At 44.1% G+C, this 11,369-nt stretch overlaps 3 protein-coding genes across 3 annotated transcripts in view; 2 read left to right on the forward strand and 1 right to left on the reverse strand.

Moving 5' to 3' along the window:
* Positions 1–3,619, forward strand: part of LOC141428620 ((E3-independent) E2 ubiquitin-conjugating enzyme UBE2O-like) — a 24,685-nt gene extending 21,066 nt beyond the window's left edge. Inside the window, exon 16 of the mRNA XM_074088623.1 lies at positions 3,578–3,619. Within this exon, the coding sequence (XP_073944724.1) occupies positions 3,578–3,619 (42 nt within the window). The remainder of the gene's footprint in view (positions 1–3,577) is intronic.
* Positions 1–11,369, reverse strand: part of LOC141428934 (cytoglobin-2-like) — a 286,546-nt gene that overhangs the window by 116,455 nt on the left and 158,722 nt on the right. The gene's annotated exons all lie outside the window — the stretch shown is intronic.
* Positions 10,585–11,369, forward strand: part of LOC141428621 (uncharacterized) — a 33,416-nt gene continuing 32,631 nt past the window's right edge. The window contains exon 1 of the mRNA XM_074088625.1: positions 10,585–10,620. Within this exon, the coding sequence (XP_073944726.1) occupies positions 10,585–10,620 (36 nt within the window). The remainder of the gene's footprint in view (positions 10,621–11,369) is intronic.

Consider the following 11,369-nt stretch of genomic DNA (forward strand, 5'->3'; position numbering starts at 1 on the left):
ATTGGTCCAGCCGTTCTCGAGTTTTGCGCTTAGAGCACACATTTTACGATTTCATTTTATTTTATATAGATAATAATATTTATTTCGACATACCTAGCAATAAGCGTATTTAACAGAGCAAATAATGCTATTTATTTTGAAATAATTTTTTTTATTGAAATTGTTCTTTTTTTTACTACTCTTTTTATCTTAGTTTCTTAAATATAGGTAACTTCAAGATACTAATTTTGAATATCTTAGCATATAATAGTTTAGTTTTTTTTTTTTTAATATAAGATACGACGTCTCGTAAATTAGGTACACATGGAGTCTGAAAACAAGTGAAGGGCAAGTAAAATAAACCGGTCCATGAGCGTGTCGGACACGCCCAAGATAGGGTTCCGTAGCCATTACGAAAAAGTGAGTAATATTTTTCCAAGGATTTCGTATTGTGTACGGAATCTTCCAAGCTTAGGTAAATTAAACTACTAATAATTCTCAAGCAATCTTAGCCATTATAATTTTCCTTGTAAATTTGGTATAGGTAGGTACTTACTACCATCCTGAGTTTTTCAAATTTTTTCCACCCAACAGTTTAGATTTATGAGGGAGGGGGGGGGACGCTCGATTTTAATTAAAATGTGGCACTTTAGGGCAAAGATCACTTTTCTTTTTCTTTTTTCGCAAAACAGATTGAATCGAATAATCGTCCTGGCAACCCCCAATGGTTTTAAAAGACCTATCCGATGATACCCCCCACTAAAGTGTTAGTTACATTAATCGAATATATTTATAATAAGTAAGTCAGTATATGTATGTACATTAATATTTATTATAATAGTACTATAATAGTAGTTTTATAATAATACCCTAAATATACCTTTATCTTTAGTAGTCTCCTACGCTATAACTAAAACGAGTGTACGTGTGTGTGCTTGTTAAGACCACGATGTATATTTTGAATTTAGGTAAAATCCTTGAATTTTAATTCGAATAAATTAATATGAGCACAAAATAACATAAAATACAATATTTCACTTAAAATCTGTGCCAGACTAATGGTTCAGGCGAGCAGAGCCGCGGACAAATACTAGTATCTAATGATATAACACAAACTAGAAAAAAAAACTGTTTTGAAATTTAATTTTGTCTAGGAGTCCATTCGTTCATGTATTCCTGTAAGTAATTATAGGATTACAATACTCTTGCGTTTAGACTCGTATCAACTGAAAAGCATCTTTGTATGTTGTGTACTTTATCATTATCAGGTTTTTTTGGCGCCTGTCCTGAAATTTTAGCATTCTGCACGTTGACAAGTGTGCCACACGTTTTGGGTCAGGCGTTTATAAATATTAATAAAGCCGAAAACCGACAACGGACGCGAAGTTAATATGAATCCAGTTAGTTATTTTAGACAACGTCGAATTTAAATTCTAATTAATGAACGAACATAGAATGGAAAAATGCAGGGTACAATTTTACTAAAATAAATGTGAATAAATTTAACAATTTTAGAAGTTTTAGGAATAAGCGGCCAGTTGCGCACTAGTGGTTTGCCCTATTACAGCGTGTGACATTTGAAACTGTCACAGAATACTCGTACTTGATAGGTACATCACAAGGTAGTTTCACGTTTAAATATTCCTACTTAGTATTAGGTACATGTCCGATTCACACTTTAAACATCGATATTTTCAAAGATCGGGTCACAACAATTCACATAAAAGACAGGACATTTCTATACCTGGAAATTCAGAGTTCTAGCTTTACCCATAACAAAATTACAGGATGTATGGTACGGCCGTGCCTTTGTTTTTGTTTTGCTCGACTTGGCGGGGGCACTCCTGTGCCCCCAGATAAATGCATCCAGAGAAATAGATACCGCAGTCTCCGGTGTCAATGCACACGTGACCCCGGCTAGAAGCTAACGTCATTTTTCGATTTACGGTTTCGCCCGCGGCGCAATCTGCTTTGAGGTAATAGCTAGTTGGATACTCAAAAGATTTCAACTTCGTTTAAATAGAATAGGTTTGAAATGAGAAAACGGAAGCGAAAGGGGAATAGGAAATACAAATTTATATCGTTGGGAATCTAGTATTTAACCACCCAAAACCATAGTTTGTACAGATTGTGTAGGTATGAAGTTTTGGCCATCGTACTCGTATTTCGTCGGTTAAGTCGTATTATAAGTATATTGCTTCCTCAATCAGTTTTCAGTAAACTTCAGTAAGCTAGTTGAGAAAGGAGGATAAATACGAACTTTCCGATAAATACGATGGCAAAAACAATATTCACTGCACGTGTCTATTTGCGTAGCTATTTAATATTGCGGGTTCAATACTAACTACTAATATTGAAAGTATGCTTCCATAGAAGTGGAGCAGACTGAAGACATTCAGAATCAACTTACCTAAATACGTCTACGAGATACCTACGTATCAAATTAGGTATTTCGACGGCCTATCATAATTCCGCCAGATAACGAAATTCCGCTAGGCATATCATGTAATGGCGCCATTTCACACCAATTTTTCCACCCACCAGTTTAGATTTTAGAGAGGAGAAGAACGCTCGATTTAATGAAAATTTGCACTTTAAAGTTGAATATTTCGCAAACAAATCACTGAATCGAAAAATCGTCTGAGCTTACCCATAATGGTTTTTAAAAGACCTATCCAACGATACCCACACTGTAGTGGGGATGAGAAAAAAAAAATCACCTCTACTTTACGTCTATGGGAGGTAAGTACCTTAATTATTTTTTTTTAATTTTTTTGTTTCATTTTGTCGGCATACTTCACATATATATCCGTGCAAAATTACAGCTTTCTAGCATTGATAGTCCCTGAGCAAAGCCGTGACGGACGGACAGACAGACAGACAGACAGACATGGCGACACTATAAGGGTTCCGTTTTTGCCATTTTGGCTGCCGGACCCTAAAAAAGAGTTTTAGTCCCGATATGCAGAGACTAAAGTAACATTTAGCAGCATTAGTGAAAAAATAGTTTATATTTATAGCAATGTATTAAAATAGGCCGTGGTGGCCTAGTGGTTTGACTATCGCCTCTCAAGCAGAGGGTCGTGGGTTAAACTCCCGTCTCGCACCCTCTGAGTTTTTCGAAATTCATGTGCGGGCACATTTGAAATTTACCACGACCTTTGCGGACTTTGCGGTGAAGGAAACATCGCGAGGAAACCTGCACAAACCGGCGAAGCAATTCATTGGTGCGTGTGAAGTTCCCAATCCACACTAGGCCAGCGTGGGAACTATTGCCCAAGCACTCATGTTCTGAGAGGAGGTCTGTGCCCAGCAGTGGGACGTATATAGGCTGGGATGGGAAAATAGGTTTTTTCAGTAAAACAGTAGCGTTTCTACGTGCTAGTATTGGCAGAATAGGTATCCTAAATAAATTAAATACTTCCCAAGCTACTATTCCACGCGGACGAAGTCGCGGGCAAAAGCTTGTAAGATTTATAAACTTCCAGTCAGTTACAGCAAGTTACAAGTCCTCAACTTTAGGTCGTCAGAGGGCTTCCTTCTGGTTAATCTTATAATTTTAGACCTTTACGATTTAACTTTTTCGCGGTTTACGCAGTTACGTAATAAAGTTTACGAAATAAGTTTCAAAGTTGACTAGTTTTCAGCTGCGGTCCAGTTTCATGGAGCTCTAGAGGATTAACAGATTTCAAGGACTATCCTTTTGATTGCGTAAGTCAGTAAAAGGTAGAGAGGCATGGTATTCAGTGCATATGGAGTAGATATGAAAATAACTGTAACGTGGCGCTTCGGCGGGGAGTCGAACCCCGGTCTCCCGCGGGACAGGCGAGGGGATTGACTGCCACGTTAGATTGCAAACGTTCCGTGGCACCTTCGCGCCGCGCTAACATTAGCCTACGATCCAGGTGCGGCTGCGCACTGAGGGTCTGGAGGCTTTCTATACTCGGACTAGCTCAGGGGTCTAGGTCAGGAGATGATGTAAACACCGATTTGATAATACACAATACTGAGGGCTTTTATGCCTGTTTATTGATAACTAGTAAAACCTACACCTTAATACTAAATCACTACTTAAACTACGGCGAACTTAACCTACGGTTATTCTGTCCACGCTACCACTGCGCGAGAACGATCGCACCGCGGGGGCGGGACAGTGTTTAGTAAGGACGGCACGGACGGTTATTCACACCACGCTACCACTGCGCGAGGTCGATCGCACCCGCGGCGGCGAGGCGGTGGTTAGTGGATACGGGATGGACGGCGGGTCTGGCCACGCTCCACTGCGCGAGGTAGATCGCACCGCGGTGGCGGGTCAGTGTTTAGTACGGATGTTACGGGCGTTATCCTCACTCCGCTACCATGCGCGAGGTCGATCGCACCGCGGCGGCGAGGCGGTAATTAGTAGGTACGGGAGGCTAGAGGGGGTTAGCGGGGAGAGAGGAATCGGAGGGGGGGCGTCACTCGACGGCCCCACACGTCCAGCCAGGCTGCGCGAGAGATCGCACCGCTCCGGTCTAGTCGCGTCGGAGACGCCGGGCAACTGCCGCTCTCGGCGGCGCGGCGCGGTTATATACTATCGCGGGGTATGGTGCAGCGCGCGGGCGGCGGCGGGGGCGGCGCTGCAGTGTGTTGTAGCGCACGGTCTGGGCTCGCGGGTGTCGGTAGCGGTTGCGTCAGCCTGGCGCAGTGTTGTAGCCGCACGTTCCTTGACTCGTGACGGGTTCCCTCGTCACATCCCCCTCCCGCTCGTGAAGATTTTTTTCCTGTGGGAAAAAAATCACCGGTGAACTTTGTGTGCTACCTTGTATGATCTGTACTGCCTGCTGGGGTCCACCTCCTGTGTTCGTGCGGTTGCGGGTACCGGTTGATACTTATCTGTATGAACTGTGGGTTTGTACGGGACTACGGGTTATATGTGAAACAAAAACTTCCGGTTTAGTTATTATTATTATTATTTTTTTTCTTGGGTCACTGCTAGCGTTTGTATTTAGGGAGCCGTCTGCAACCCCTCCTGTGGTTTCCGTTGCGCGGCCTCCCTGTCCTCCTCTTCTTTTTCTTTGTCCTCCCGTTGGTACCTTCCGGTCCAACTGGGGAGGCCTCGGTGTCCGCGTTCCTTTTTGTCGGCGTGGACTCCTCCTCGCCGACCATGGCGCTGTACTCGGCTCGGTCCACGTCGATGAGTAATTCGTCGGTGCCCGCCTCCATCTCCTCCAGGAACTGGAGCACGTCGTGCCCCAGGTCCGGTAGGATCTGCTGGATGGTTCCTGCGGACAGCGTGACCGTCACGTCGGGGCCCGTTATGGACCCATCCCGCAAAATGTGGATCGGGTCGCTCCCTGTGGTTCGTACTACCACCTGGGTGAATCCTGGGGTGTTCATGGCTGGTTTTGTGGATTTGTGTCATGGCCGCTTGTCTTTATACTCTTTTTTCGTTTTTTGTGCTTTGCGGGTATTCTCGGTTTTGTTCTTTTTCTTTGGAGGGTGGATTCTGTGAGTTTTTCGATGTGGTGTGACCCTTGCATAATAGCGAGCGTACTGGTGTGGCTCCTGCTTTATGGCGTTATTTCCGGTTTGCTTATGCGGTGTGACTCCTGCATAACGGCAGTTGTAACGGTGTTGCTCTAGCTTTATGTTGCTATTTCCGGTTTGTTTTTTTTTTTGTTCCTGCTTTATGGCGTTATTTCCGGTTTGCTTATACGGTGTGACCCCTGCATAATGGCAATTGTAACGGTGTTACTCCAGCTTTATGGTGCTATCTCTGGTTCTTTTTTTTTTTCTGTCCGGGGCGGTCGGGATCTTAGTTCGGTTTTGTGAAGGGTTTTATGTCTTTTATATGGGCCGTTATTATTCGGTTTTTCTTGGTTTCGTCTCGTAATAAGTATATTACTGGTGACTTCCTTTCGATGACCTTATATGGTCCCGCGTATTTTGGGCTTAGCTTCGCGCAAAAATTTTTATTCGCATCTGATAACGGGTATGTTTTTTTTAATACGTAACTGTCGGGCTGGGGTTCCCACTGCCTCCGTCGTTGATCGTAATATTTATTTTGGGTTTCTGGCTGGTAGTACGGTTGTGCTATTTTATTTAGCGTCTTTGCCGTGCCCATACGGCCTGCTCCTAAGGCGTCGTGGTTCTTTTGTCGGATTTCGGTTTTTTTTTCTTGCTGCACGCACATTTTCCGTTCTGATTTCGGGTCTAGTTTTGTTCCGTATGTTGGGTTTGTTATCTTTTTATAGAATCTTCCTTCTTTTATGCGGTGTTGCTCTTGTTGTCGGTTGTTGGTTACCTCTCTTATTTTTGTGTTGTACCATTCTCGGGGCTGTTGTTGATATGCATAAACTGGGTTTCTGGATAATTCATCCGCTACTTGATTGTGTTTACCCGGTCCGTTCTTGAGGTCGAATTTTGAGAATGTTTGCGCGTTTCTCAACTTTTCTAACGTGTGATCTATTTGCGGTATCGGTATGCGTCTTTTTCGGAGATTTCATATTTTTACGGAAGTCAATACAGACTCGGCGGTCACCATTCTCTTTCTTTACTAGCACTTATTGGTGAGCTATACGGGCTTTCGGACGGTTCTATGACGCCTTGTTCCAACATGGTTTTCACGTGTTCATCAATTTTCTTTTGCTGGTGGGGTTTTCTCGGTAGTCTTTTTGCTTTATTGGTTCATTGTATTCTAGTTTGATCCGGTGTTCCATCCATGTGTTGCCAATCGGGCTCTTGTCGCATTTCTCAACTCGGCGGTCAACATCTGTTCCAGTTCCTCTTTTCTGTTTCTGTGTTAGGCCGGTATTGTTTTCTTCCACTTGGTTTTCCTTTGTGACGTCGCTGTCTTCTTTTTTAGCTGGGGTGTTTCCCCACTGAAGGGTCAGTCCCACTCGTCTCAATACATTCCATTCCAATAATGGTGCAATTTGCTGTTGGCAACACTCTAACCCAGTGCTTAAATGTGATTCCATTCAGCTCTATAGAGACTAGGACGTCCTTGTTTATTTCCACCTCGTTACCGTTTGCTAGTATTATTTTCCTACGCCTATCCTTCTGGGTTGCGTTGCTTTCGACGCATTTCTTGTACGTATCTGCATTTATATATGTGTTAGTTGAGCCTGTGTCTATCAAGCATTTTTGTTTTTCCTCCCATTATAGATGCTTCTTTGAAGTACGGTTGTCCTCCCTTTGTATTTCATTTGCTGCTCCTGCACCTTCCTTTGTCCATCTGCAGCAGTTTTTGCTCAATACTCCTACTTTCCCGCATGTACTGCAGAATATTTGCCTCCTGCCTCGGCACTCTCTTGTGGAGTGTCCCGGTTTGCCGCATGACCAGCAGCATGTTGCGGAGTTGTAGTTGGGTTGTATTTTCCCTCGCCCGCTTGTTGTGCCTGGTCGGTGCTCCATTGGTGATCCCTTTGGTCGGTAATTGGTTCTTAGCTGCGGTATCGGTCCTATTCGGGTTTTTTCCTTGAATTTTTCCTTCTGTTATTTTCGTAGTCGGTCGTTAGTTGTATGAGGTCTCCTATGGTTGTAAAGTCTTGTTTCTTTACGTACGTTTTTGTAATTCGGGTGCATGTTTTCATAGATCCGGTTTATCCTCTGTTCCTCCGACAGCTTGGCTTGTCTTCTCATTATTGTCTGTAAGTCTGTTACGTAATCTGTGAATTTCTCACCGAACCTTTGCTTTCGTGTGATTACTATTTCTTCTAGTCTTGTTTCGTAATTACTGGGAAAATAATAAAGTTTGTACAACTTCACGAACCCGTCCCAATCTTCCATGCATTTTATTATTTCTGTACCACACAGTGCTTTCCCCTTAACACGTGTGGTAGAGCTTGGAGCATTTTGATCCTTTTTGATGTTTTTTCGAGGTCATCAACTCTTCTATCCTTTCTAGGATTTTCTACCGGATCACCGGTTCCGTCAAACGTTACTCCCCAGCTTCTCGTTAGACTCGTCATGTCCATTTCTGGTTGTTTTTCGGTGCTCATGGTTGTTTCCCCTTCGTTCGGTATCGCGGTCTCCTTCGTGTCTTCTGTTTCGTGGGCCTTCTTGGCTTCGGATGTGGTCGGCTAGTTGTTTTCGTAGTTGTTCTACGGTTAAATTGTCGGTCGGTAACTCTTGTTCTTTTGATTCTTTAATTAATTCTGTTTTCGGTAGGCTGTATATCCAGGATGTGGGCATTACGCCTCGTACTAAGTCGATTAGTCCGTGCGTGTTGTCGGTCGTCTGTTCGTTTGTCGTAATCGTCGGTTTTTCTCTACTACTCTCTCCTGACTCTGAGCGAAACACTGTGAGTTATTTAGTGCGCCAATGTAACGTGGCGCTTCGGCGGGAGTCGAACCCCGGTCTCCCGCGGGACAGGCGAGGGGATTGACTGCCACGTTAGATTGCAAAGTACCGTGGCACCTTCGCGCCGCGCTAACATTAGCCTACGATCCAGGTGCGGCTGCGCACTGAGGGTCTGGAGGCTTTCTATACTCGACTAGCTCAGGGGTCTAGGTCAGGGAGATGATGTAAACACCGATTTGATAATACACAATACTGAGGGCTTTTATGCCTGTTTTATTGATAATAGTAAACCTACACCTTAAATACTAAATCACTACTTAAACTACGGCGAACTTAACCTACGGTTATTCGTCCGGCTATCACTGCGCGAGAACGATCGCACCGCGGCGGCGGGACAGTGTTTAGTAAGGACGGCACGGACGGTTATTCACACCACACGCTACCACTGCGCGAGGTCGATCGCACCGCGGCGGCGAGGCGGTGGTTAGTGGATACGGGATGGACGGCGGGTCTGGCCACGCTCCACTGCGCGAGGTAGATCGCACCGCGGTGGCGGGTCAGTGTTTAGTACGGATGTTACGGGCGGTTATCCTCACTCCGCGCGCGAGGTCGATCGCACCGCGGCGGCGAGGCGGTAATTAGTAGGTACGGGAGGCTAGAGGGGGTTAGCGGGGAGAGGAGGAATCGGAGGGGGGCGTCACTCGACGGCCCCACACGTCCAGCCAGGCTGCGCGCGAGAGATCGCACCGCTCCGGTCTAGTCGCGTCGGAGGACGCCGGGCAACTGCCGCTCTCGGCGGCGCGGCGCGGTTATATACTATCGCGGGGTATGGTGCGCAGCGCGCGGGCGGCGGCGGGGGCGCGCGCTGCAGTGTTTGTAGCGCACGGTCTGGCTCGCGGGTGTCGGTAGCGGTTGCGTCAGCCTGGCGCAGTGTTGTAGCCGCACGTTCCTTGACTCGTGACGGGTTCCCTCGTCACAAGACAGTTTTGAATTTTTATGTTAATAGAGTTACACAAGTAAAAAGGTGGTCAATGTTAGCGTGTTTGTTTCTCTGTTTAGCAAAGCATCTAAAATACTTACTAAAAAATACTTTCTATCATATTCCTTAAGTAATTAAAGTTTCGGTTAAATTTATTTCTTTCCTGTGTCGCAAAATAGTTGTACCCAGTACAGAAAAATCATAAATTATTAATTATTATTATTGTTATTATTATTATTACAGTGGGATGTATATAGGCTGGGATGATGATGATGATGATGAAGTACAAATAATACGATATAGTATAACTTTATAATTTGCTAGTAGGTACGCACGTATTCAATAATTATTCTAGAGTTTTCGCAATGACACTAACTTTAACAATTTATTTTGAAGTTATTCCAAGCTATTTTCATTTGGAAAGACAATGCATTGATTCGACTTTCAGCCATGCAAATTTCGAAAAGTTGTCACTTCTTTAGAAAACCATAAGGAAATACAAGGGTGATATATGTAAGGTTCCACAATCGTGCGCGATTTAATTTCTTCGACTGTATGAGTATCACAAGATATTTTTCTAAATTGTTTTTTATGTGGATTCGAAAAAAAGCCATTTCATTGTATTCCATCTTTCCTGTGAATACATACAAATGCAACCGTAGCTAAGCATAACACAGTAACACAGCAGCAGTACAGTTTAGTAATTGTAAATTGTGTCTTAGGGGCGGTAAATGCAGAAATTACGAACAAGAGTTCTTTAGCAGCCCTGAGTCGAAGACTGAGAGGGGTTTATGAATCGATGTTCGTAATTTTAGTACCGTCCGTGTGACATCCAATGCTTTTCATCACACTAGTGAGTAAAAATATAAAATTGTATATTTGTAAGACAGTAAAATATTATAAAAAAAATGTCAATGGACAGGTTGGGTACATATACCCTCTTGCTAGGGGTGGAGGGGAGCGTGAGTGTGCAGTTGGTAGCGCTGCCCCCGAGCTGCACGCATCACGCACACGAGCATGTACTAGGTACTACAAATAAAAAAGGCATTACGCCCTTAGGCGTTTATACGCAGAATAAAAGTCGTTGGCTTTTATTTAGGGGGTTGCAACCAAGTCAGCCAGCATGTTAAACACTGCTTACTTATGAACAAGTGTGATGAAAAATAAACCTTAATGAACAGTCGAGGTTGTTTTAGTGGTGAGCGCGCGTCTCGGCGGGGGTGCGGCGGGCGGGCGCGGGCGGGCCGCGAGATGAGAGGCGCGCTGCGCAGCCCGCCCGCCCGCCATGCAACGCCGCGGCACCACCTTCAAGCGCTCCAAGACCCCCACGCCCTGCCGACATGAAGACGCAGAGCAGCCTCGAGGTGCCCAAACAGGTAAACTTCATCATCATCATCCCAGCCTATTATAATACGTCCCACTCTACTACTCTCAGAATGAGACGGTTTGGGCCGTAGTTCCCACGCGGGCCCATTGCGGATTGGGAACTTCACACACTCGATTAAATTGCTTCGCAGGTATATACAGGTTTCCTCAAGCTGTTTTCCTTCACCGTTAAGCTCGTATAAATATTTCAAATGTAAACAGGGTCCAAGTAAACGAAGTGACTATTCTGAATTTTCTACATAGCGTAAAATATGGGTTCACTAATGTCTAATCAATGAAAACATTCGTGACGGTTTAAGACACTCCACTTTTAATTTATTTGAATAGTTAAGCCAGGTCAAATAGATCAAGAGCTCTACATAATAATTACTTCAATAAGCTATTTTCTACTTATAATTTAAAGCCATAATGTTCCACTGACACTAGGTTAGTGATGAAAAATATAACCGCAAATCTTTGCTGAGTTTTAAAAGATTAGGTACTGTGCCAATCAGAGAAATCTTTGCAGGCCATTTTGCTTTAAACCAAGTAATCCCATGTTCCATCCAAGAACGATTTTGTAACCAAACCCAGTAATCGTTTAGCGAATTATCAAACAGATTGCTGGGCGTAGCAGTAGAAAGGGCATGAATTTCACATTTTAGTTTATTGTCCGCAAAATGTTGATGGTTGTTAGCTCGGCCTGGTCAGGTGCATCCTAAGGCAAGGTTTATACAGACACTCGTTAATCTATACATAT

The sequence above is a fragment of the Choristoneura fumiferana genome, chromosome 6 (genome assembly GCF_025370935.1).
Source record: "Choristoneura fumiferana chromosome 6, NRCan_CFum_1, whole genome shotgun sequence".
NCBI lineage: Eukaryota > Metazoa > Arthropoda > Insecta > Lepidoptera > Tortricidae > Choristoneura > Choristoneura fumiferana.